The sequence below is a fragment of the Lepidochelys kempii genome, chromosome 9 (assembly GCF_965140285.1).
Source record: "Lepidochelys kempii isolate rLepKem1 chromosome 9, rLepKem1.hap1, whole genome shotgun sequence".
Taxonomy (NCBI): domain Eukaryota; kingdom Metazoa; phylum Chordata; order Testudines; family Cheloniidae; genus Lepidochelys; species Lepidochelys kempii.
The window spans coordinates 24,394,784-24,422,400 of record NC_136388.1 but is presented as its reverse complement, the minus strand read 5'-3'; the positions used below and the strand labels follow the sequence as shown (position 1 = coordinate 24,422,400).

Below are 27,617 nucleotides of genomic sequence, written 5' to 3'. Positions count from 1 at the left end.
GTAATCTTCTCTCTGGCAAAGAGGGTTGGATGTGGGTCCCTCTGGAGCTCAGTGCTGCTTCTTCATGTTTCCTACCCAAAGGGATGAGGAGGCTTCCACTGCACAGCTCACAGACTCAGCAGCTCAGAAATGTAAACTTTGGCTCCTCTGCCTGGTAATACATTACACAGCCATCAGGCTGGCAGATGAGTTTCTGTTCTGATTTTCCAGTTTTTGTTCACCAGCATGCATACTGTAATGTATTAATTTTAGAGTACTGAATGCCACTGTCCCCAGCTAGGATGTGGCAGGCCAATGCAAATAGGTCAGTTGTTCTACTGTCGCTATTCAAAAAAATCTATGCCTTTCGTTTACCAAAAGATGCTCTAGTTTTGGAGCCATTTGTCCAGTCTTAGAAGATCCTTACTTTTTCTTAGTATAGGTGGAGTTGGTAGCACCACCAATAGTTAGGGTTGTCCAGCTCCTCCCATTGTAATACCCTGTTTTTGGTTGCTTGTAACTTTGCCAAACTTGAACCTTTCTGGCTGAAATTTGCCAGTATTGCCAAAGCTGTCCATTGCTTATTAGATATTGGGACCATAGAACCTATTTTCTCTTACCAGGAATTCTCAAGTGTGTTCTCCTTGTTAGTTGTAATTATAAAAAAGAATGAAGGATTAGGGGCAATGTTAGACTTAAAGCATTTCAACTAAAATGTGAGAAGGACTTCCTTCAGGTTAGAGACGTTACTTTTCATTCTGGCTGTGACAGCCATCAGTAGATCTGGTGGACATAAATCTTCATACTCCTGCGTGGCCTTCCCAGCATCAGTTCCTCATATTCTTTGTTGTACAGAACCATTTACCTGTATAGGGTGCTGCCATTTGGACTGTGCTAAGCCCTGAAGGTATTTCCAGAGATCTTCATTATTGTCATGGCAGACCTGATACCATTCTACTCAAGGCTTTATACAAAGAGGAGTAGTAATTTCACAGATAATAATAATTCAAGAGCTCATGTTAAATGGTTTAATCATAAACCTAGAAAAAATCATCTTCATACCAGCAGATCCTTTATTCCAGGGGTGGGCAAACTTTTTGGCCTGATGGCTACATCAGGGTATGGAAATTGTATGATGGGCCATGAATGCTCATGAAATTGGGGGTAGGGGTGTGGGAGGGGGTGAGAGCTCCAGCTGGGGGTGTGGGCTCTGGGTGGGGCCGCAAATGAGGAGTTCAGGGTGCAGGAGAGAGCTCTGGGCTGGGGCAGGAGGTTGGGGTGTGTGTGTGTGGGGAGAGTGAGGGCTCTGGCTGGGGGTGCGGGCTCTGGGTTGGGGATAAGGCATTTGGGGTGCAGGAGGGGGCTCCAGGCTGGGACTGAGGGGTTCGGAGGGCAGGAGGGGGATCGGGGCTGGGACAGACTGTTGGGGCATGCGGGGAGTGAGGGCTCTGGCTGGGAGTGCAGGCTTTGGGGTGGGGCCAGGGATGAGGGGTTTGGGGTACAAGAGGGGGCTCCAGGCTGGGATCAAGGGGTTTGGAGGGTGGGAGGGGGATATGGGCTGTGGCAGGGGAATGGGGTGTGGGGCAGGGCTCAGGGGTGCAGGCTCCAGGCAGCTCTTACCGCAAGCAGCTCCCGGAAGCATGTCCCCTCTCTGGCTCCTGTGCGGAGGCGCGGCCAGGTGGCTCTGCATGCTGCCCTGTCCACAGGTGACGCCCCGGTGCTGCGGGGGTGGCGTCTGCAGACGGGGCAGTGTGCAGAGGCAGTGCACAGAACCGCCTGGTCATGCCTCTGCGTACTACATAGGAGCTGGAGGGGGGTCATGCCAGCTGCTTCCTGGGAGCCGTGCAGAGCATGCCAAACCCCTGACCCCACTCTCCGCTGGAGCGCCAGAGCAGGGCAAACCTCCAACCCTATTCCCTGGTGGGAGCTGAGGGCTGGATCAAAAGGTGTGACAGGCCAGATGTGGCCTACGGGCCGTGGTTTGCCCACCCCTGCCTTATTCACTGGGGGTTCAGAGTAGGCAAAGTCATCCTATCCAGTGAAAATATTTGTATGTTGTCCAGATCATGTCCAGAATAATGCAACACAAATTCTCAGGTTATCAATTTTTCACATTATTGGGAATAATGGTATTTTGCATGGATGTTGTTCAGTCGACAAAGTTACATATGTAACCTTTCCTGCTTTTCCTTCTACAAGTTTGGGATCATTTGAGGAGTTTCATGTCTATGGGAATAGTGTTGATGCAGGAGTCCTGTAAGGTCTTTTCTTGGGTGGTGATTAATGAGGGAGCATATAATGCAGAGTACTACTCTTCTACAGCTGTTTTGAGAGACACAGATTACTGGTGGAAGTCTGCTAGGCTCGGGAGGTAATTGAAGAAACAAGATTTTTCAGGGTCTGTGGTCCACACTAAAAAGGAAGACAAAATATTAATTTTCTGGGACTATACGCAGAACAGCTAGTTCATCTATATCTTCAAGACCACTTCTTAGGAGTCTGCCCGCTTGTAAGAATAGACAAGAGCACTACCGGAGCTTACCTCACTAAACTAGGGGATGGGCAGTTCTGCAGTCAGTCCTACAACGATAAACCACCATTCTGTTCTCCTGGGTGGAAATATAGTATTACTTAAGGCTATTCATGTCAGAGGGACATCAAATATAAATAAAAGCAGATTGGCTCATCACGAAAAGGTTGAACTAGGAAGAACAATCACTGAAAAATAGTGCCTTTCAGAGAATAGTGGCCAGATTTGGATTACCCCTACTAGATGCGTTCACCTCTGCAGAAAATCAAAAAGTAAAGACATATTACTTAGGAGCTCAGGTGGTAGGCACTTTTCTGAATGATGGAGAACATGCCTTCTCTAAGCCTTTCCTCCCAACTCTCTTTCGGTCCAGAGTCATTCAGAAAGTCAAACCTGAGAGGACATTTGTTATTGTTATGGCCCCCAACTGGCCCAGCTGGTCTTGATATTCAGTGGTAATATAAGTAACTATAGATTGGGAATGAGTTAGTATCTGTTGACCAAGGTTTCCATTTTTTTTTACCACAATATAATATAATATAACTTATTGGGAAGGCATGGCTTTTGAAAAGAAAGCCTTAAAATGGTATGGGTACTCTGAAAAAAGTATATACATGTGTGACGGGGCGAACTCACTCCACAGTGAACGGGAAAGGGTTAACTCCTCATTGTGGACTGAGGAAGCCACTCCCCCACGTCCCTACTGGGCATGCTTCTGATGCAGCACAAGTATAAAAGGGAGCAGCCCAGCTCTGGGCTGAGCACCAGGGAGGAAGGATGCTCCTTGCCAGCTCCATCCTGGGAGCAGCTGGAACCTCTGACTGTGGAAGCCAGAGCCACGGAGACATCTGGAGAAGGACCAGTCACCAGGAACCGCACATGCCGAAAAGCCTGGAGACCCTGATGACACCTCAACTACAGCTCCAAAAGATATGGTAGGAAGTGGCCCAGGGAGGACTAAGTATAGTCCTGTGGGAAGTCAGCATGTTTTGGTTGGAGCCCTGCTGACTTGGTGGCGGAACATTCTGGCACTGTTAAGGCACTGGGCCGGGAACCCAGTGGAGCAGGGTGGACCCTGGGTCCTCCTATCTCAGATGCTGACCCCCCCCCCCCCCAGGTGGCAGCCCATCAACTCTTGCAATAGGTCTTACCACCCTGCAACTCAGGGCAACTCTAGCAACTCTGGCTGCTAGGCCGTGCTGCCCTGTGAATCAGGGTAAACCACATTGACTATGGCTGCTAGGACTTGCTGTCCTGCACATCAGGATAAACCCCCTTGACTCTGGCCGCTAAGCCTTGATGCCATGCGAATCAGGGTAAACCCCATTGATTCTGGTCATTAGGCCTCACTGTCCTGCATACCAGGGTAACTCTATTGACTCCAGCCACTAGGCCTTGCTTCCCTGTGAATCAGGTTACCCTATCGATTTTAGTCTTTAGATCTCACCACCCTGAGGCAAAGGACAGCTTGAGGGATGGGGTGAACTCACTCTGTACTGGATGGGGACACCCACCCCGTCACAGCATGCTAATATCATCCTGAAAATTTTCCACTACAAGAGTTCATAGATCATAGAGAGAACATCACTGCCAACTATGTTTTCATCAGAGACATAAGTTAATGAGTGAGAATAAAGTTTCTCTCTACCTACTTCACAGGGGTGATTAGGGGATTAACTAGTTAATGGTTGGAAAGCGATTTGAAAATGTAAAGTGCTACATAAGTGCTAAATAAAATTACTCCTTTATTTAAGAAGTCTTGTAAAGTGTACTATTATATTTTCTCTCCTCTTCACTCTTTCTTTACTTAAATGTGTTATTGAGAAGAGGGATTTCTAACAAAGTTAACGTAATGGGTTCACTTAAAGTTAACTCAGCAATTAGGATGATTGTGTGGAATCTCCAACATCTCAGCAATACCATGCCAGTAGCTAACGGGTCACCATGACCGCCTCTAGTTTAGTTGACTATTATACTGTTTGACATAGAATTAGGTTATGTTATTTTGCCCATGTCAGGTTTTTTTTAAAGTGCTTATAACTGAAAAGTGAAATAACAGATATCCTTTGTGGAAAACATAAGTGCAACAGATTATACAGAATTCCATCTTAATGTTAGTATTACATTTTTGCAAAATGTAAATAAGCAGATATAATGTCATCTGAGCAATGCTGTGTGACACATATTTTTTAAAAAATCAGTAACAAAATTTAGCAAAGGAATTGCATAATATAGCCTTTCCTAAGGGCAAATGAAATGTTTAGTGTTGCTGTCTGGTAGAATTTGAAAATGTAGAAAGGTGAGAGATGTAGAAAGATTTTTAGGTTGGGTATTCTCCCAAGCCCCCTTTGGCCTCCTAAACTGCTCATTAACAATAACAAATATAGTGTCTGATCCTACAGTGACCTTCATGCAGGTGAAGGGATCTGTTTATGTGGTGCTTATTGCTAGATTGGGGCCATAGTGCTATCAGGTTTATGTTACATGATAAGTACATGTTCTTTTTATAAAAATAAAGTTTCTTGTTTCAAAGTAAACATAAAACTATAAAATTAATTTTACATTGTTTTAAAGGAAGTTTACTATGATTCAAAAGATAACCATAAAGTATGAACTGAATCTCAGGTACATCAGTGGAAATCAGGAGTAACTCCATTGAAGTCAATGGATTTACACTTGCAGGAAACTGTTGTAAATGAGATCAGAGTGAAGCCCATGGTGTCCTTGTTTTGTTTTGTTTTTTATTTTCATCAACTATTTTGAGTGTATTGTCACACATTTTGCTTTAGTACTTAAATATTCTCAGTATTCAAAAAATGAGCAGAAAACTGGCAGTTTATGTAATTATTATTCCTACCAGTCTTTTTTAAACAGAATTTTAATTTCCATAACCAGGATTTTGAAACACATTTTTGCTATATTTCTTGTTTCTCAGTCAACGAACAATTGTAAAACCATTGTGGGCATTTCATATTACAGCAGTCACTCAGTAGCAGCTAATGCAATGAAGGCAGCAAATGAGTTTCTGCTAGAATCCTTTGTTTTCCCTAGCTCACAAGAGTTTCTGAAGAATTATCCTTTTGGCCTGAAATTTACCATTGTTCTCTCAGCCAAAAGATTGAGTCGTTGGTTGATTTGTTTTAAATTTCATCCAATTTTGTCCAGTGTTTTTGGAGTTAGTAGTTCAGTAAAATATACCAGGCCACACTATTGCCCCAGAGCATATTAATTAGAGGGGAAAGAGACAGCAGAGCTAAAATTTCAGGATAGAATAGAATCTAGTGGCTAATTTTCTTCGAGATGAGAAGGACTTGAAAAAAATTATGATGACTTGTGGTGGAGACCCCATGCATATTCCCATGGCCAGAATCAGCAAAGGAGCTACAGTACCACATTGTCCTGTGAGATGGGGCTCATGTCCTTACTCTCATTTCTGCTACCAGCCAATATGTGTGACAGTGGGCAACTTCTTTGCTGCACCTGACCACATTTATAGAGTGTCTCTCTTTCACAAGGGTGCTGATATTTTTTTCAAGTCCATCCTCCCATTCTGCCCTGGCACTGCGGCCCTGCAACCCATTTGCTCCCTTCTCCCCCCACCCCCCCACTGCGGCCCCAAGACTGGAGAATCTCTGTGACGTGCCCTCCATAAGGCTTTATGGAAATATGCTTATGAATGTATATATATGACATAACTGGAATATGTTTTATGCTACATATGCCCAATCAAGAAGCCCTTAAGCCAACAATGAACTTGGAGACGCCAGTCCACATCTAGGAATGTGGGTTGGCTGGTAAGGAACTCAGTCATGCATGAACATGTGACTTGTCTAGGTGACTCCAAAACTCCATTTTGTAGCTGGACTTTGCGTAGGAGAGAGGAGCGGGTCTCCACCCGCAAGAGAAAGTCTATTTAAACCCCTGGGCGACTCCTCCATTTTGTCTTCAGCTGGCTAAAGAGAGAGCCTCTCCACCCCCAAGGATACCTGAAAGAAACTGGAACAAAGGACAGTAACTACAGGGAGTGTGAGTGATTGCTGGACCCAGAGTAGAAGGAGTCTAGTCTGTAAAAGACAGCTTACTGGAACTGGTGAGGTTTTTATCTGTATTCAGTTTTATTACTGTACTAGACTTAGACTTGCATGTTTTATTTTATTTTGCTTAGTAATTTGCTTTGTTCTGTCTGTTTCTACCTGGAACCACTTAAATCCTACTTTCTGTATTTAATAAAATCACTTTTTACTTATTAATTAACCCAGAGTATGTATTAATACCTGGGGGCGGTGGGGGGGGGGCGCAAACAGCTGTGCATATCTCTCTATCAGTGTTATAGAGGGTGAACAATTTATGAGTTTACCCTGTATAAGCTTTATATAGGGTAAAAAGGAGCTATTTAGGGTTTGGACCCCATTGGGAGTTGGGCATCTGAGTGTCAAGGACAGACACACTTCTTAAGTTGCTTTCAATCAAGCCTGCAGCTTTGGGGCACGTGAATCAGACCCTGGATCTGTGTTGGAGCAGACTGGCATGTCTGGCTCAGCAAGACAGGGTGCTGGAGTCTTAAGCTGTCAGGGAAAGCAGGGGCAGAAGTAGTCTTGGCACATCAGGTGGCAGCTCCCAGTGGGTTTCTGTGATCCAACCCATCACAGTGAAACCAACCCGTCACACTCTGTCCCCCCGGACATGGCCCTGGGGCCTCAACAGGGAGTGAGAGCTCCTCCAGCCCTGAGGCCGTGGCAGGGAGCGAGAGCTCCTCCAGTCCTGGGGTCGCAGCTGAGGTCTGGGTCCTGGGCTTCCTTCGCTGACCTGGGCTTCTGCAGGGGAGACCAGGGTCAGAGCACTGGGGCTTCCCCTGCCCACCCTGCCTCACTTGTTGCTTCTGCCAGGGACTGGGATCAGGGCTCTGGGATTTCCCCTGCCTGCCCCGTCCCGCCCCACCTGGTGCTTCTACTGGAGTCGCAGTGCTGGGGCTTCTGCTGCCCTGCCCTGCCCTGGCTGACACTTCTGCCGGGGCCCTGAGTCAGGAAGCTTGGGCTTCCCCTGCCCACCCTGCAGCTTCTGCCAGGGTTCTGGGCTTCTGCTGCCCTGTGGCAGATTTCTGCTGGGCCCCCCCAATTAGTTGGGGCCCCTGGGCACAGGCCCCCTTGGCCTTGGATAGTCCATCATTGGTGTATGTATTTATGAATGCTCCTAACCAGTGTTCTTAGTGCTGTAGAATCATTATAAAAACATCTTGAAAAAAACAGAGTTAAAAAAAAAAAGGCTAAAAGAGCTCTCAAGCTACTGGTATTAAATAAGCTTAATACCCTTTCTTTCCCTCCATTCCAAAACTGTTTTCTGCATCCTGACTTCCTAGCATGAGAGAATAGATCAGGGGTTCTCAAACTGGGGGTTGGGACTCCTCAGGGTGTCGTGAGGTTATTACACGGCGCTGTCAGCCTCCACCCCAAACCCCGCTTCGGATCCAGCATTTATAATGGTGTTAAATATATTCAAAAGTGTTTTTAATTTATAAGGGGGGTCACACTCAGAGGCTTGCTGTGTGAAAGGGGTCACCAGTACAAAAGTTTGAGAACTACTGGAATAGATCATAACAGCTATGCAGATTCACAATTCCCAGAAACCTTCCAGAATCACAGAAATCTTTAAATGACTAATTGCCAAAAATCAAATGACTATGAAATGCTATCCTATTAGCAGCTGTCCCCATATGAAGAGAGGCTCAGAGCTCTTTCTTTTGCCTAGCTCATCTAAAATAATTTGATCCTTACTTAATCTCTATGGAGAAAGCAGTCACATCAGAGTAGAACTTGCTGTGGTAAATTTTGGATTGTTGCCATGTGTTCCGCCTTACATCTGCTTGGTGTTTAAAGCCAACATTTCCTTTTTTTTTTTATTCTGTAGGCATTCAAGGCCATTTACTTCATAATTCAATGTCATTCTGAATGACAGGAAATTAAAGCTGAGTAGTGTAGTTTTGGAGGTCTGTACAGAACAATACATTGTTGAGGAATGCCCACTTGGAGAAATTGAAGTAACTGTATAGTGCAGGTGGTCTAATCTAGCCTTGATTTACTTGGCCGCAAATTCCTATCCTTAGAAAAGTCAGGGATACTGAGCATTGGAAAACAAAGGTCATGGCGTTAGTCATTACCTACTGTACAGTTTTGTAAAACAGATAACATAATGTGGGTAACCCAGCCATGTTTTGTCATGGCAATTTTAAAAACAGCCGTGAGGAAGTTATGACAGAAAGGCCAGCTGTCACATAAACATAGTTTTAAAATAAACAAATGTCACAGTCATTGATTTGTATCCCAAACCACCAGGACTCTTCCAATTTGTGAGTCATGTGCTAAGATAACTAGATCAGTTCTGAACATAATTTTTGCCATGTTGGAATACATCTTTGTTAAATTAACCACATTTTAGCAAAATTATCCTGCTACAACTTCAAATTTAAAAGTAAATTTGCCTCCTTTTATCTTTGGGAATTAAAGCTTTTCTGTTGCGGCAGTGTTGTCCTTAAGGGTATGTCTTTACTGCAGGGTTAGCCTGGGTGATTGGCACCTGGGTTGGCCTAGATGAGGTGTGAGCAGTCCCACTGCAAAGCCCTGTCCAAGTTATTGTATCCTCATTGGTGCTGCACTCCCCTCTGTGTATCGTGAAGCCTTTTGGGGACACATCCCACGGTTCTGTGTCCACAGCAGAGAATGGGAAGAAAGGCTATCAGCTGCCATTGCATGCTAACAAAAGTTGACAGATTGAACTCCTTAGGGGATCTGTGAAGTTCAGATTTTCCATCCATGACTTGTAGTGATCATTTGTCTATATACATTGAATCATATTTATTAAAAAGAAGTTAACATTTCTGAAGATCTCCTTACCGTCTCTTAATCATTTTTATTATTGTGAGCTTTGGTTTATAAGGATCAGAATAGAAATTGTTTCAATTTCAAAAGATTTACTGTCTTAGGAAGGGTTAAAGCATTGTCAAAATTAATTAAGCAACATACATCAAGTATTATATCAGAGGTATATATGCACAGTGGCAATGGAATTTTATATGGTGTGAATTTTTATTACTGTCCGTTTCTAATTCAGTGGCAGGCAGGCACATATTGTGAAGATGTTTCTACAGTTAATTATTTTCTACCTTGATTATATTGAGCCTGATCCAGCTCCAAATTAAGTCAATGGGAAGACTTCATCCTGAAGAAGCTTTTTATTATTTCTGATGGTTTGAGATCTCTCTCTAATACTTTGTATTATTCCTTAAGATGTGCTAACAAAGCTAGTATTAAATGTTGCTGCTCTGAGCTTTCAATAGCTACAGTTAGTATTGGAAAGCCAACTTCATAAAAATGAGTAGATATTTCAGTCAATAACGGCATGCTGTTAGCCAGACAAAAAAAGGGGGTCATATTCTCCTATCAGAAAATGATCCTGGGAGGATTTACTCTCTAAGGAATATTCAGGGTTACCTTTTAATACCACATTATTTAAAAAAAACTAGGATTTTAAAACTCGACTGAGCAAACCACTGAATGTGTGGGTTGATCACAGAATGAATATGAGTCAGTGTGATATGTGGCTATGAAAAAGGCAAATGCCTAGGATTTATTAGGTGAGGCATTTCTACTAGAAATTGAGAAATATTTATGCCATTGTACAACGCATTGAGAAGACCTCATTTGGAATACTGTGTACAGTTATGGTCACCCATGTTCAGTAAAGATGAATTTAAACTGGAACAGGTGCAGAGAAGAACTACTAGAATGATCAGGGGAATGGAGGGCCTATCTTATGAACTGGAAGAGGTTGGCTTGTTTAGTCTAGCAAAAAAAGGGGATATGATTGCTGTCTATTAATATATAAAGGTTAAATACAAGGGAGGGTGAAAAGCTATTTAAGCTAGAGGACAAGAGCAAATGGATAGAAACTGGTGGTGAGCAAATTCAGGCTGGAAATTAGAGGAAGGTTTCTAACCATCAGAGGGGTGAGGTTCTGGAAAGCCACTCAATAAGAGTCGTGGGGGCAAATAATTAGTTTTAAGAAAGAGCTGGACAAATTTATGAGTGAAATCATATGATGGGATTGCTTGTGGTGATAGGAGGTGGGGCTCAGTGTTGTTTGTGCCTAAAAGCTCATGCTTCAGGTTTCAGCTGGCCACCAGCTGGGGGTCAGGAAGAGGTTTCATTTCCCTCCCCCCACCCCCCGTATTCTGCTTTGGTTTCTTTGTTTATCTCCTTCCTCAGCAGTGTCAGGGATGACCATGGCCAGAGATGGAACATTGGGGCCGGTGGGTCATGGCTCTGAGGTGCCACTGAGCATTCTTCCTCTCAAGTGCCTTTTGGCTGGTTCTTGCTCACATGCTCAGGGGCTAACTGATCCCCATATGTGGGGTCAGGAAGGAATTTTCCACCAGGTCAGATTGGTACTGACCTTAGGAGTTTTTCACCTTCCTTTGCAGCATGTGGGAATGAGTCACTTGCCAGGATAATCTGGATATATCTCAATCATTTTCCTGCCTATGGGCCTTGGGCACTGCTGCATCTTGGCCCCTCCCATTCTCTGCCTGTGGCACGTAGTAGTCTAGTTTCCTGTGGACTGTAATACTTTGGTCTGATTTTGGTTGTTGGGTTTAGTGTGGTGGTGGAGGTGGGAAGGCAGCCTGTGATACACAGGAGGTCAGATTAGATAATGTGGTCCCTTGCCTTAAAATCGATGACAACAAAATGTACTGCAAGGAACCAGACCTGCACTAATGGGATGGACTAGGTGAGGTAACAGGTGTCTTCCATCACTTAATTTTGTGAGGTTTTTTGTATAAAGAAGTTATATGAAACAAGTAAGATGTAGCAGCATCTGTACTGCCACTGCACTTTAGTTAAGGTATTTCTAAAGTGGAAGAAGCTAGAATTAACCTTATGGCTCAGAGGGAACATGCTGGACTATCTGTTGGGAAAAGGGAAAAGTCTGATTTCTTAGTGAGCTACTGAAGCTGATCAGTGTTGTAGCTTTGGGGATAACATTTAGCTGAGAGAAAATGTGAAATAAAAACAAATGTGGATAATCTCTGATACTTCTAGTTGTAAAGTGCATTTCATACTTATCCTTCTGATTTCTGGGCCAAATTCTGCTCTCAGTTGCATATGTAACCAAGAGCAGAATTTGGATCAGTACATCTACAGTTTAAAGCCTTTTTGCATTAACCTCAGTTGAATTGAATATATTGCCCTGTGAAATAAAAAAAAATCTATTAATGTAAAGTCAATTTCTTGATATTTTGGATTCAGTTTGTTAATTCATTCAGTCTGTGCTAGAACAGGAATAAAAATAAGTCTTTCTGAATTTGAGTACATGGCAATGCTGCACAAATCTAACTGTTCCAATAAATCTACTTTGTTTTTCATAGGAAAACCCAAGCATATATAATTTTCTATTGTTTATCAGCAATGAGAAATCAACAAAAATAAGTCATAAAATGATGTTCTTTCTTCAGGAAGGTAGATACTTTGCATTATTCATTACAGCTGATTATTGGAAGCTTAATTTATAATTAAAGTTTATAATTAAAAACTATCAATTTACTTATCACAGAAAGTTTTGATAAGTCAATTAATTTTACTGGGTTACCTGGTTGTTGGTTTTTTGTTTGTTTGTTTGTTTGTTTTTGTTTTGCTATAAAGAGCGGCTACATAAGTGAGAGGCAAATATAAAACACCACATTATAAGAGAAAATGATGGGCATACAAATACAGAAATGAAAACAGATATATTTTGTTGTTTCAGATTTAACAAATCAAGTAGAGACAATTGGACTCAAGTTTCAGAAAGCAACAGCTGAAATAGGCCACTACAAAAAACTACTCATGTAAGATATTTTATTTTATTTATTTAAGGCCTAGTTTTGCTGCCACTTTGTACTCAAAACTGCTCTTCACCCTGTGATTAACTTTAAGCATGTGACTAGTCGGAAGCCAGTAGGTCTTTTCAAAGCATTCAGTCTCATCTCCATTTTGGTCCAGATGCAAAATTATTTGCTAATATGAACCTGTACTCAGTCCAGATGTATCCTCTGTAATGGTATTCTGGAAAAGGATTAAGCACTGACCACTTGCCCTTCTATGATCTAAATGGGATGATATAGATTTTTTTCTTGAATACATTTCTTATTTTTATGAAACAAATATTTGCGCTCAAGACAATAATTTCACAAGAATAATTTGCTATCTTTCATTAACCTGTGCAATGTATGTTCTCAGTGTAGTCTAGGCCTAATCAAAGATCAAGTCAAATATAAAGAATTTACTGTAGCAAAAATGAAAAGAACGAGCTTGCAGTATTGATAGATGTTTTAAGTAAGCCCAGAATCAAAAGGATCAAGAAGAGTAACAATTAAGTAGGTGTAAGAGCTGGAAATTTTTAAGGCTTCTTGTTGTTATGGTATTATTTCACCAATTAATAACCATGGTTAAATCTGTTATTTATATTTTAAAAGGAATATGTCATTTTGCTAAATTATACCCATATTACATTCAGATTTTTAAAAGTACATTTGGAAGGGTTTTTCAGTGTATCGTTAACTACATTTAATAAATGTGTTTTTCATACTGAGAGCTTGCATTACCATTAAAATACTTTATTGCTAAGCTTTCTAAATATTTGTAACTTGTTATGATCAGAATCTCTGAATGTGGAACTGAAAACTAACTACGTATCATAAAGGAAACCTTGTTTAAATTTCAGGAAAGTCCATAAAAAGATTGTTGATAGATGGTCTTAAGATTGACAATACTACTAGTTATCTCTGACTTTAAAATGTGAGATGGTAATAGTTATTTTTATTAGTGTAATATAATAATTTATTCCACTTCTGGATTTTTTTCTATAGAACAAAACATTTTCCATGGTTTGTAAGAAGTGTAAATATATGTGCACGCAATGGAAATTTTAAAGTTAAAAAACAAAACATAATCCAAAATACATTTTGCCCCAGTCCTGCCCCTTGTTAAAGTCAATGGCAAAACTCCCACTAACTTAATTTGAGAGCGTGGATCTGTCTCTACACTCAGACTTCTGCTGACATAGCTATGTCAGTTAGGGGTGCCAAGAGATGTTATCCCTGGCCACAGTGTAGATGCAGCTGTCCTGCAAAACTGCACTTTTATTAGTATAGATTGTTTCACTTGGAGGGGTGTTTTTATTATACTGATACAAAGTGAAGCTATACACTTTTTTTCAGCCACCTGTCCATGCTGCTGTGTTTTTATTTCAGAGTATTTAGCCATACTATTAACTATATTTGTACTCTGTTCAATCTTAACTGGAAAAATACAGTTAACTTGTTAATGTCATATAATGTAGCTGGATTGGTGTATCTTTTTGCTTTTACTAGAACAGATCAGGGCTATGTTGTCCATCACATATCCTTGTACCTTGTCTCAGTTTTTTCAGAATTATTGGAGCTAATGTATTTAAGGAGTAGAATACCTGAGACATCCTTTCGAAGCAAATAATTACATAAAATGTTGTACTGAAGATGGGGAAGAAACATGGTGCAGAATGGTCTATGTTTCATTGTCTAATATAAAGGCCAATGTAAAGACCTAGCAATCTTGTCCACCTTTAGCAAAGATTCTGTCTGTCCTCCACACAGGTCTTTAAGATAAGTCTATTAAACTTCCAACGTTCCTTTTTCATGGTATGGGAAAAAGAAAATTAAATTAATCTCAGCCTCCATGTGTGTTTCTAGCAATAATGACATATTTTAAAATTCTTATAATGCAACCACTTATTTGATAGAATACTATTCTCATCCTCAATAAACTAACAAAAGTCACTTGTCTGTTATCTGTCTCTCAACATTCAAAAGAGGTTGCCTACAAACGTATTTTACCTTCTTGGAGCTTTGACTCGGAGATTCAAAAATTACAAATCTCCTTTTACACCTGGAGTAGAGAGATCTTTTTTTAAAAAAGATGAACATATTGACCTATAAACAGTTATTGTGTGGAAAATACAAACTATTGTTTTGTGAGAGTGCAACTTAAAGGTTAAATGTAGGCATCATTCAGTCAGTGATCTGGCCATTGCATTGCATGGCCATGTGACAAACTCCTATCTGAAACAGGGTTGTGAGTTGATGTTAAACATCGTAGTGGCTCATTCACCTCAAGTAATCAATAAATGTTACTGAACAATGTTTTGTTCAATCATCACAAATAAATTCAGTCTTTCCTTATTTAATAGTGCTGTGAGCACTTAAAGCATTTTGTAAATTAAAACGGTCTTTACTTTCATGTGACCGTTCATAGAAATTGATATCTGGATGAATTCATTGGCAAGTTAGTTTTCTGTCCTAGAAAATTCACATGTAAGGTTGGTAAACATAGAAAAATTGAAGAAGGTTTTTTAAAAAACAACAACTGTTTTTCCTCTCAGTGGTTTGGAACAGAATGTTTAAAATTGTGATTTTTTTTAACATTTCATTTTTATCCTGATTTCATAGTGAAAGATATGGGCCAAGATTTTTTAAAGTGGGTGCCTAAAGTTTGGCTCCTGACTCAGTGTTTAGGCACCTAAATAAGTGGCTTGATTTTCAAAACTGTTCAGTACTCAGCACCACTTCAGTGGGAGTTAGACAACATTATTATATTTTTTCATAATTCTCCTCAACGAAGTTACTACGTTTATCTCTCCATCCAATAGAGAGATAGCGATATATGCATATTTGTGCGTGTATGTATATTTGCAGAGAGAAAGAGTTCATAATAGTGGTGTGGTATAAGAGTGTTATCGGCATGAATTTGGAACATCTGCATTACTCATGAGTAGCAAAGCTGTGAAGTCCTGATGCAAAGGCCATTTAAATCAATTATAGACTTTCTGTTGAGTTCAATGGGCCTTGATCAGGCCAGGGGTGAGTTAGTCAGATCATCCCAACCTAGTTTAAATCAAACTTCTTATCATACCATATCATAATGGATTATCTATATGCCATATGTTATAGAAAAACTATTTCAGGAAAGTTTTAGTTGATTTTTAGAATTTGTATTGGTACTATTTCTTTTTATTTGTTTTTTTAATCCCTCAGTTTGCAAAGCTAGCTATCTTAGTAACCGTGAAACCACTTGTACACTGTTCAGAGGGATTCTAACAATAGCCTAAAATAGCCTTTTCTGTGACATAAGTACCACAGTTTTAAATTATTTTATCTTGGGATAAGAAATGATTCCATGGTCCTTTTGGGGAAGCTGGAAATTTCCCTTTTCTAAGGAAATAATGTTCTCATTTCTCAGTGAATGGAGTTGAGGTAATGGAGCTTACGGTTGTAATATTTCTAAGTATAGAAAAGATGTTACTGGTCCAAGACTGAATCTTGCTTATCCAGACCTCAGATGGCTGTAATTTTAGGGAGAAATTCTATATGCCTGGGAGGAGGACACGTTTCTCTGGCAGGTGTTTTCCTTTCCTTTTTTTAATGGCAGTTGTTTGAAGCTACTCAGAGGTTTAGAGGGTTACAATAAGATCTGGGAAGGTTGATTAATGGACAGGCAAAGATGAGGTTAGATTCTCAGAGCTGCATGACAAATCCATAAATTGCATGGCTCTGCAGTTTGTCCAATGGATAGCATCTCCACATATGTGGCATGTGTGTGTGTAATATGTGTTATGGAGGCTTAGGAAGAGTTGTGCTGAGAAATGCACCTTGGCTATGTCTACACTAGGGAGTTGTACAAAAAAAAATGCCTAATAATGGAAGACCTAGTGTAGACCTTACAGGCTTAGCTAACAAAGTGTGTAAGGTAATATCTTTTATTGGACCAACTTCTGTTGGTGAGAGAGACATGCTTTTGAGCCACACGGAGCTCTTCTTCAGGTCACATGGCTACAGCTACATTGCAAATGCAACCATGGGAATTTTTTCTGGGGTTCCCATCAGTAGGAAATTTTTGTAAAATTCCCTGTGTAGACATGGATTTAAAGCAGGACTAAGTTCTGTCTGTTTCATACTTTAATGATTGATAGGGGGTCTCCAGATCTGGCCCAGGAACTTGTCATGGGACAACTGAATTTTTCATGGAAGTTTTTTAGTAAGAGATATACTAACATTTTCAGCCATATTTAAAATGCTGCTATATGTCTTAACTGAAACTGAAGCAACAACCTTCAGGCAGCCCTACGCACTCCCATCCCTGCTCTCTCTTCCTTTTGTCTCCCCAAAGGGGATGAGTGGGAATGTGAAAGGCAGGGAGTGCATGGTTATGTGAGGATTCGGAATGTGAATGGGAGGGTTGGCCTAGCAGAGAGCCCAGTGTCTCAGTACTGAGGCATCAGCACACCGAGGGCTGCTAGATATTGCTTCCTCATGTCTTAGGGGAATCCTTGTTGCATCAGTGCCTCAAAACAGAGGTAGTTGACTCCCCTCCCAGGCATTCCTCCACACATCCCACTCATTTGCCACTGAGACTCCTTTCCCCATCTCACACACATACCTGTTTTTCTCCCCTTAATTCCTACCTTGGTTCACCTTCAACAGCACCAAAGGTGAGTGAAAATGTAGAGGGAGACTGGGGGTGAGTGGGGATGGTAGGAGAGCAGGGATGTGGGTAGAGGATCATATCCAGGAAGAGTACTGTGGGAGGACATGGAAAGGAGCAAGGCTGTGATTGAGGACCATAGGGAGAAACTGAGCTGTGTACAGGGAGCCATGAGGAAGGAGTGCATTACTGTGTGGAGCAAGTACTCTTGGAAGACTTTGGACCTTTGTAACATGGCACAGGGACAAAAATGATCAACACAGAGAGCTGTCAGAGTTGATATAGATTTCTTACTTTAAAAAATCCCTCAGACAAAACCATTGAATAGTTAAGGTTTCTCTAGTGCACATACCATTAACCAACCACAAAAAACAGGAAATTGCTAGTTAAATCTTACCCAGCCCTTGCAACCTACAACCATGATTTTACCCTCTTCACATTTTCTCACCCACAACATAAACCCTTCCTCCCTTCAGCTCCATCCAAAGCATTCAACCTTAACTCCCACCACAAACATCAGCTGTTGAAAAAATACATCACTACACCTTAGATCACCCAAATAGTACCACTATAAACAGTGACTTCCCAGAATAATAAACAATACTACAAACATTTCAATTTCAAAAACAGAAAACATCCAACAAAACACACTTAAACATAACCATCACCTAAACATTTTTATCATACTGCTTACTTCAACACAAAATATCGTTCCTAGCCACTCCATATGGTCAGAGTTAAAAGCTGTATTATTTGTGTGGAGGTTGAGGGAGGGAGGCACGTGCATTGCAAGTGAGGTAATGTGGAGAAGGAGAAATTGTGGTTGTTGCTTGTAAGGGCTGGGTAAGGACTTACCTAGCGATTTCCTGGCTTTTTTGGAGTCATTTTGGTGATACAAGCACTTGAAAACCAGTTAAGGTTGCTCAAAAAAGCTGTTTATTTGAAGAAATATAGTATGTAATGTAAATTTATTTATTTTATGAAGACACTGAACTTGTCTGACTCTGATTCTCTGATTCTAATTTCTCTCCTATAAGGTTTTTATCCATATCTACAGCCATTCAGTTGTTAATCTTTTGGCCATTGAGCTTTGAGCCTACTTTTTGAGTGGTACATATTTTTCCCAGCCATGCATATATATTTATAGTGTAGCTTGTTGGTAGTTTCAAGACTTCTTTAATCAGAATTATACATATGAAATATTTAAAAAACCAAGATTGAGTCCTTTTTAGATAAGCATATTCCTCATGTTTAGTGTGGGCCTCGATATCATGAAAGCAACCCAAAACTTTAAAATTCTGATGAACTGTTGAGCTTGGTGATTTTACTGTTGACTATGATGACATATAAGGCTATGATAGCTTAGATCAAGGATATACTGTATAATGTGGGTGACTATTGATTTTTTTTTCTGTTCCTTAATAACAGAAGCCTTGTGCACTAGAAGAGAAATAATTTAGTTGTCCATCAGAAAGCCTGGTAATCTGAAAGCCTTTCTCTTCAATTGCCTTAACATTAAGCGATTCTCAATGTCAACAATCTTCCCTGCTAAGAGAACCTTTAAATAGTAATAATATTTAGAGTTATGGGGCCTAATTGAATCCAATCCTCATTGAAGCCAATGAAAAGACGCCAAATGACTTCAATGGGAGCTGCATCAAGTCCATAATATTGTACATGTCCAGAAGCTATATGAACATTAATTAATGAATCCTCACAACAACCCTATGAGGCAAATAGTAATATCTCAGTTTTGTAGAGTGCAAAGCTAGGTCCCAAATGTTGTGACCTACTGAAGGTAATACAAGTATTGCAGAGTTAGCATTCAAAATCAGGAGTTTGTCTGTCACATTTCTTAGGGCTGTGCTCAGTTCCCTAAGACGCAAATGAATTGAGCTGCTAATAAAATTTCAATGCACCAGTGCCCCTTTTGTGCTATCTTTTCTAGAGAAGCTGGGATAATTAAAAAATAGTACTATATAAATGACTTCTGTGTGCATTTTAATAAGGAAACCTAATGTGTTTAATTTACTTTGTCCTATAATTTGTTAAGATGAATTGGGTTTCTTCTGTTGGCTAGTCTTCATGTCTGACTCAGTTTGGAATATGTTTGCTCTGTTGTGTGGTATATATTTGTTCTGTGTTTGTTTGGCACTTTTGCTGAGCAAATTTAAAGTTTATTTCCTAACTGAAGTATGGAGAAGTTAGTGTGAATATAATTTAAAATGCGATTGCTTTCCTCCGTTGAGTTGGCTGTGTGTTTACTTCTCCATTCCAAAGACAGTGTTTTTCTCTCTCTTCTACTTCAGGGCTCAGTCTGTTTACTTCACTCTGTGGAAGGATTTTGTTGGTTAATCCTTACTCTTGTACTGAACACTGTGTTGTAATGTAAGTCAGTCTATCATCAGGCCTTTGATACGTATGTGCAGTATAGGGAAATACAGTAAAAAGGTAGCAAGTCAGGAATCTTTTAAAAGTTAATTTAGTGCTCTTGAAAGTTGCCAAGTTGCACTGGAAACTGAAGTCCCCTTTAAGTACAAACTTCCACTCAGTCCTCCAAATTATTTTCTGCCCTAAACCCTGTTCTGAAAGATCGCCTTTTACAACTGAGAGGATGGTAAAGTCTCTGTGACCATTCAATCCTTCATCTCTCTGGTTGTACTGTCAATACTGGTTGCCAGTTGTGGTGGTGAATAGTGATTTCTGTGATGTTGATATCAATACACTAGGAACCCAGAGCCACAGGCTGTCAGGAGCAGAGACAAGCAGCTGCACAGGTATGGCCACACCATGTGTGGAGGAGAGGGAAGGTGAGACCCAGCTGGCATTTCTCTCTCCCTCCACCCACCTTCTCAGACCCAGAACTGTTTAGGAGAGAGCCTCCAAGGACCCTTTGTTCCAAGCAGCCTACCCTACCTGTGTAAATACAGGGAAGAGAAAGAAATTGTAGCCATAGATTCAAGTCAGCAGGAGCAGAGACTAAGAGCTGCAGCAGGGATCTTTGAATGCTGATAGCATACATCATCATCATCATACCACTTTCTGCAGTTTTTGCTTTGGACATTCTTTCCTCTCTGTTAATTGGCTATTCATTCCAACTCTCTCCTTTCCTCTCCACATTCTCTTCAGTGCAGCCTCAATTCACCTGCTCTCCACAATCCCCTCTTTGTCTCCTTCTCTTTCCTTCCATGATCACTCTTAACCTCTCTCTTAATTTCCCTGTGGCTGTTGGCCTATCCCCTGAGCCAACGAAGGAGTGATACCATGCCCAGAGTCTGGTTCAGGCCCTTTTCTCAGGACTTCAGCTTTATTTCTTCCACAGTAAATGAGTACAGCCCAGCGATCATCCCTTCCCCCAAACCTAGGGTCTTCTGCAGAAGACCTATCTACTTCCTATGGATTTCCACTTTGGAGGCCACTTGCCTGGGAGTCATACCCTGCTCTAGGGCCTCCTACAAGAGCCAAACTGAATCTTGACCCAGGGGCTTCTTTCCAGAGCCAGCCTACTCCTTGCAATGCTCTACCCCAACTGAGACACTTGCTGGCTTTTATAATCACCTGATCCCTAGCTGTGAGGCAGCTGATCCCAACTCCCCATAAAGGGACAGCCACCTGTGAAAGTCACTTGCCCCTTTCTTTGTCTTTCTGTTTACTTAATACCCTTTCAACAAAAGCCGCCCCCCCCCCACACAAATAGCAAAAAACAACAAAAAATAGTATTGTGGAAGTAAAATGGCATTTGCAGACCATCCTATTGTTCATTCTGATTACATGTTATATTCCTTTCCTCTGATCCTTTGTCTGTCTTGCCTATTTAGATCATAAGCTGTTTGGGTCAGGGACAGTCTCTTACTCCATTTGTACAATGCCAGGCAATGGGGCTCAAATCTTGGCTGGGGCCTCTTAGTACTACTATAATAATTAATTAATAGCTAGGAACCAGAGTGAGACCGCTAGTTTGTTTCACATAGGCTCCCACTTACAAATCTTAAATTAGAAATCTTAAACTTAAGGATTACTCAAACTGGGGCTGACAGTAGTTACTAAGGATCATCCACCAACTGGGGATACACAGAGGGCATTGCAAACATTCATACCTTAGTTCTTGTTTAAGTCCCTGATTCCAGCAAAACACACATTCCATTAAATTTACAATGATTTAACAGGACTACTCGTGCGCTTAAAGTTACACGTGTGCTTCACTGGTAGGCCTGTTTGAGACAGGATTAAAAATGTGTGTGTATACGTTCAGTATATATGATATATCTATTCAAAGATGTACAGAGAGCATGACAATACCACAGTTTAATAAATCTCCCTGTAGGGAAATTTTTCATGGTATTCAACTAAAATAAAAAGCGTGAAACAGTTAACAAATGAAGTCCAAATCATTTAATGAGTAAAGGCTTTGATTTCTTGGGGCTAATGTATACTTTATGAATTGTTATATTTTAGGATGAAATCAAAGGAAGTTGACATCTGTCAAAGTGAACTTCAAAAGCTGGAGTATGAAAATGGAATGTCTAAATCCAGGTTTATTACAGAATTGTTTTTATTTTATATACAAATGATGAGAAAGATCAAATTATTTTTATTATTTTAATATTCCTCATTTTTTAATCACAGATCTTTTGGTACTTGTAACTTTTATTTTTTCTGATTGTATTTGAATGATCATTCTAGTTAACTTCACAAAGATGTTCTTCGGCCTTCTTTTTCCTTTATTTTTTGTCTTTGTGTAATATTCTCTTTTACAAGCAAAAATCTCAGGATATCTTTTATCTATAAAGAAAAATGCATCAGCTGTGATATTTTGGTGATTTATTATTAATTATTATTATTATTATTATTTATTTAGACTTACTAAAGATCTAAAAGAAAAAGAAGAGTCTTTGCTAGTTTGCCAACAAGTATGCAAACGTTTACAGGAAGAAGTGGCAGAGAAAGAAAGGCAAGAAGAAGATCTAAAAAAAAGAACCAGTTGCTCAGAGAGTGAACTGGAAACAATTAAAGCTCTTCTTAGACAGAGAGAGGAAGAAGTAGTAATGCTGAAACAAGAAAGGTAATCAGAAATGACTCACCATGCATACTTTTGCATAGCTTGATTTTTGCCTAGATTTTCTTTCTGAGGATATCTTGAAATAAAAAGTCCCCTAAAAGTCAAATCTTCAGACTTCCTTACTTTTATCAAAAAAGTAAAATCATTATAACCCCATGTGTAGTATGTGCCTAATGTAAAGCGCATGCTACAATATCTATCAGAAAACAGCATAATGAATTTTTAAAACAAAAAACGTGTAGTAGTTACTGATATTCACATTTATTACAGTTTAAATTAAAGAGCCCCTTTAGTTTAGAAGCAACTGAAAAAACAAGATGTTATCAAAGCATTGCAGTTTTATCAGTCTTGTTTCTGTGATGGGATAAGGACCTTTCTATATATTGTTTGTAAGTAATGCTGACTTTTTGTCATGGCAAAAAATGAGAAAAGTCATGAGTTTGTTATAGCAAAAATCTAAAGAGTCATAACATTAGTTAAAAAAGGAAGAACCGCACCATACAATATTTTAATTAAAGCTATGTTTGTATTCCATTACAATGGCGTAATAGTTTAAAAGTATATAAAGATAGCAGAATATCCAGCTACATGTGAATTTAGATATGTTCTATAAAACACTGGCTAGTATATCTTGTTTTGATTAATAATGTTACACATTCCTAAATTATTTAGTTGTACAGATTTTCTTTAATCTCTAAATACAGTAAATTTTTATACCAACAGTTGGAATGTGCTCCAGAAGCCTAATTAATGGATAACAAGAGCATTAAAATTGCCATACTGGATAATGTAGCCTAATGGCTGGTATCAGATGCTTCAAAGAAAGGAGTAAGAAATACTACAGAGGGCAGTTATGCAATCACCTGCCCACAGAGAAAATTTCTTCCTTAGAAGAATGAGAGTTAGCCTTCCAACGATCTAGGCTTTTTTATTGTAATTCTGAATATTTGTGTTGTCTAGATCAGTGGTTCCCAAACTTGTTCTGCTGCTTGTGCAGGGAAAGCCTCTGGCGGGCCGGGCCGGTTTGTTTACCTGTCAAGTCCACAGCCGCTTCCAGCAGCGCCCATTAGCCTGGAGCAGCAAACCACAGCCACTGGGAGCCACAATTGGCCGAACCTGTGGATGCAGCCGGTAAACAAACTGGCCCGGCCAGCCAGGGGCTTTCCCTGCACAAGCGGCAGAACAAGTTTGGGAACCACAGGTCTAGACAAATAGCCAATCCTTTTGAATCCTACTAAGCTATTGGCCTCAGTAATACCTGTAGCAATGAGTTCCACTGGCTAATAGAGTTATATATGTAATTTGAGAATGATCATCACTTGTTACTGAGGAAAAAATCCTCTAAAAGTTGTAGGGGGGTTTTGTCACTAAGTTCTGGGCATGGCAAACATTCCACTTTGTTATACTTTGTAATGTTATTCTTCATACCCCTGAGTCTCAGTCCATCCTGCAAAGTCAGAAGCCTTCACTACCATATTTACTGAAATAGTAAGCTTTGGTTAAACGTTTGGGCATGTGCATGCCTAAAGGGCTACAGGTATGAATAAGAATTATAGTGTAATCTTTCTGTTTTGATGCCGGTCTCTTAGTTAAATCATTACAAAATTAAATAATAAAAATAAAAAAAAAATCCATACCTATTTCCCTGAATTCGCCATCCTCTTTGACAAGCCTTCGAAAAGTAGCTTCCAAACAGCAAAAAAGGTGATAATCCCTTTCATTGGCCAAAAAATACTGCATTTTGAAAGTGTTATCTATGTGGAATAATGCTGCACTCTCATCCGGTGTACTGATAAATTTCAGAGTAACAGCCGTGTTAGTCTGTATTCGCAAAAAGAAAAGGAGTACTTGTGGCACCTTAGAGACTAACCAATTTATTAGAGCATAAGCTTTCGTGAGCTACAGCTCACTTCATCAGATGCATATCGTGGAAACTGCAGCAGACTTTATATATACACAGAGAATATGAAACAATACCTCCTCCCACCCCACTGTCCTGCTGGTAATAGCTTATCTAAAGTGATCATCAGGTGGGCCATTTCCAGCACAAATCCAGGTTTTCTCACCCTCCACCCCCCCACACAAATTCACTCTCCTGCTGGTGATAGCCCATCCAAAGTGACAACTCTCTACACAATGTGCATGACAATCAAGTTGGGCTATTTCCTGCACAAATCCAGGTTTTCTCACATCCCCCCCACCCCCATACACACACAAACTCACTCTCCTGCTGGTAATAGCTCATCCAAACTGACTACTCTTCAAGTTTAAATCCAAGGTAAACCAGAACATCTGAGGGGGGGGGTAGGAAAAAACAAGAGGAAACAGGCTACCTTGCATAATGACTTAGCCACTCCCAGTCTATTACCAGCAGGAGAGTGAGTTTGTGTGTGTATGGGGGTGGGGGGGGTGTGAGAAAACCTGGATTTGTGCAGGAAATAGCCCAACTTGATTGTCATGCACATTGTGTAGAGAGTTGTCACTTTGGATGGGCTATCACCAGCAGGAGAGTGAATTTGTGTGGGGGGGTGGAGGGTGAGAAAACCTGGATTTGTGCTGGAAATGGCCCACCTGATGATCACTTTAGATAAGCTATTACCAGCAGGACAGTGGGGTGGGAGGAGGTATTGTTTCATATTCTCTGTGTATATATAAAGTCTGCTGCAGTTTCCACGATATGCATCTGATGAAGTGAGCTGTAGCTCACGAAAGCTTATGCTCTAATAAATTGGTTAGTCTCTATGGTGCCACAAGTACTCCTTTTCTTTGTACTGATAAAGAGACTCTACTTGCAAAAGAGGCACTTTGAAAGCAGCAGTTGAAGCAGCATTTAGTCATATACATTTTGACATTGCTAGCAGCTAAACATCTCCAGATCTTTTTTTGGGTTGCACACTTTGTTGCTTCTGTAGCCGCAGCTGTATGTTCAGCAGCCCCTCCCTACATACACATACCACTGTGGTCTGAACTCTGTTGATTTTGGTAGAAATCAGGCTTTTCCAGTTTTCCAATTTTCACCAAACTCAAAAGGATTCTTTTGGGGGGTGAGGGGTATGGCTGAAGTGGGGGGAGTGAGGGGTGTAACTGAGCGAGGGTCTGGCCAGAATGGGGATGAGAGGCCCTGGCTGGGGAGCTGGCCAGGGTTGGAGGGCAAAGGTCCCAGCTGAGGGGAGGCTGGCTAGAATGGCATGAGGGGCCCACTAACCGTCACCCTAAACCCTAATCCTGAGGTGTATCCAAAGTGACTGCTCCCCTGCCACAGGCCTCTGGGAGGTCACTGCCTCACCTCTGTATCCTGAGTGACCAAATGGTGATTTGGGAGGAAATCTGGCTCTTCTGGTTGTCCTGTTTTCATCAGAATCAATAAGGTTCTGCCCACTGATACCTAGAACATTCCCTGGAATTTTGGATTTGATCAGATGTGGTTTTCAAAAGTTACGCCATTAAAGACAAAAAGAAAAGGAGTACTTGTGGCACCTTAGAGACTAACCAATTTATTTGAGCACGAGCTTTCGTGAGCTGTCTCACGAAAGCTCGTGCTCAAATAAATTGGTTAGTCTCTAAGGTGCCACAAGTACTCCTTTTCTTTTTGCGAATACAGACTAACACGGCTGTTACTCTGAAACCTGCCATTAAAGACAGACATAGAAATGCCATTGAGTAGAGTGGAGCCTCTCTTCACTCAGCAATCTTGTCTTCTTCATAATCCTGTTTTAAAGTCATAGAACCTGAACCTTCAGTTCAAACTCAGACAAAACTCCTATTGAACTTAGTTGTAGTTAACCCAAATTAGGTTTTCGGGGTCAGGGTCCCAGAGCATTTTAAGCTTTCCAATACTTTAAATTGTTTGCATTAATATACCAGCTATAACAATGCTGGCAAATATCTATAATACATGCATTTTTATAGGACCTCATCCAATGCCTGCTGAAGTCAGTAGAAAACCTCCTACTGACTTGAGTGGGATTTGAATTGGGCCTAGAGCATCTTTCATCCAAGGACCTCAAACATGAATTAAGCTTTCCATCACTCCTATGAATTAAGTAGGCCCCAATTTTCAGAAGTGGCTTTTAATTTTGTGTGAATATTCTTTTGAGTGCCCAATTTTAGAATTTTCAGATACCAAGTAGTACAATAATACAGCTATTCTCCACCTCAATTTAGCCCTGATTCAGGAAAGCATCCCAATTCAGAACAACACTTAAGCACATGCTTAAAATTAAGCACACTCTAAAGTGAAGCCATCAATAGGGAGGACTTAAACATGGGTTTAAGTGCTTTCTTGAATTAGGGTCTTTGAGCAATAGGTGTTCAGCATATTGAAAGATCAGTTCCAAGGTGACTAAAGATGGACTCCCAAAAATTGAGACACAGAATTATAAGCCACTTTTGAAAAACTGGTCAACGCTAGGAACAGATTCAGTTTTCCACAGTAAGTGTGATTAATCACTGGAACACACTACCAAGAAAAGTGGTGGATTCTCCATCTCTTGGTGTCTTCAGATCAAGATTGGATGCTTTTCTGGAAAATATGCTTTAGCCAAACACAAATTATTAGGCTCAGTATAGTGGTAACTGCGTGAAAGGTAATGGCCTGAGACAGTGGTTCTCGACCAGGGGTATGTGTACCCCTGGGAGTACGCAGAGGTCTTCTAGGGCAGTGGTTCTCAAAGCCGGTCCGCCGCTTGTTCAGGGAAAGCCCCTGGCACGCCGGAGCGGTTTATTTACCTGCCGCGTCCCCAGGTTCAGCCAACTGTGGCTCCCTCTGGCTGCGGTTCGCCACTTCAGGCCAATGGGGCCTGCGGGAAGTGGCACAGGCCAAGGGACGTCGTTCTCAGCAGCCAAGGATCTGATGGCACTCCCAGTACTGCTGACCCAGGTGGGGCAAGATCCGGCATTGGCGAGTATGTTGAGCAGAAAGGAGCATGTTGCCCTGAGCTCCATTCAAGCACCAGGTCTTTCAGTTACCGACCAGAGGAAAACCGACCCTGCTGATGTTGGCGAAGGTTTCCCCACTCTGGCACCATTCCCTGGATTCTCAGCACCGGCCGGTGGAAGTGAGGCGTACCACCCCCCAGGGGTCCGCAGGCCAACTTTTCATTGGAGTTGGAGGTGGATGCAGCCAAAGGGCCAGTATCAGAACCCAGCTTATGTTCCATCATATCCTGGTGCAGTTGCCCCTCTAGGCAACCAGTGGGCAGTGGCCTATGCAGGTCCAATGGCCTTTTTGGAATCTGTGGGGTTACCCCCCTACTAGGACTACCTTTCCGCTGCTCAAACTTAGTGGCTTCCGAGAGAAGGGACCCTCCACCACTCCATCTGGCACCCAACTCGGACTCCGGTACTGATTCTCAGGATTTGGGGCTACATGATGTGATTGGTGCAGAAGAAGAGGAGGAAGGCGTCCTGCCAGTGCACACTTCCTCCTCCTCCTCCCCAGATGAAGTTGTGTCAGGTTTGAGTGGATGGGGGACCTCGGAGTGACTTTAGAGCTCACCAGGAG

General features: G+C 41.1%; 1 protein-coding gene across 3 annotated transcripts in view; it reads left to right on the top strand.

Moving 5' to 3' along the window:
- The window catches only part of LEKR1 (leucine, glutamate and lysine rich 1), a 185,215-nt gene that overhangs the window by 124,751 nt on the left and 32,847 nt on the right, over positions 1-27,617 (top strand). For all 3 annotated transcript variants that reach the window (XM_073359602.1, XM_073359604.2, XM_073359601.2), the window contains 3 exons: positions 12,305-12,386; positions 21,511-21,588; positions 21,914-22,117. In XM_073359602.1, coding sequence (XP_073215703.1) covers positions 12,305-12,386; positions 21,511-21,588; positions 21,914-22,117 — 364 coding nt within the window. The remainder of the gene's footprint in view (positions 1-12,304; positions 12,387-21,510; positions 21,589-21,913; positions 22,118-27,617) is intronic.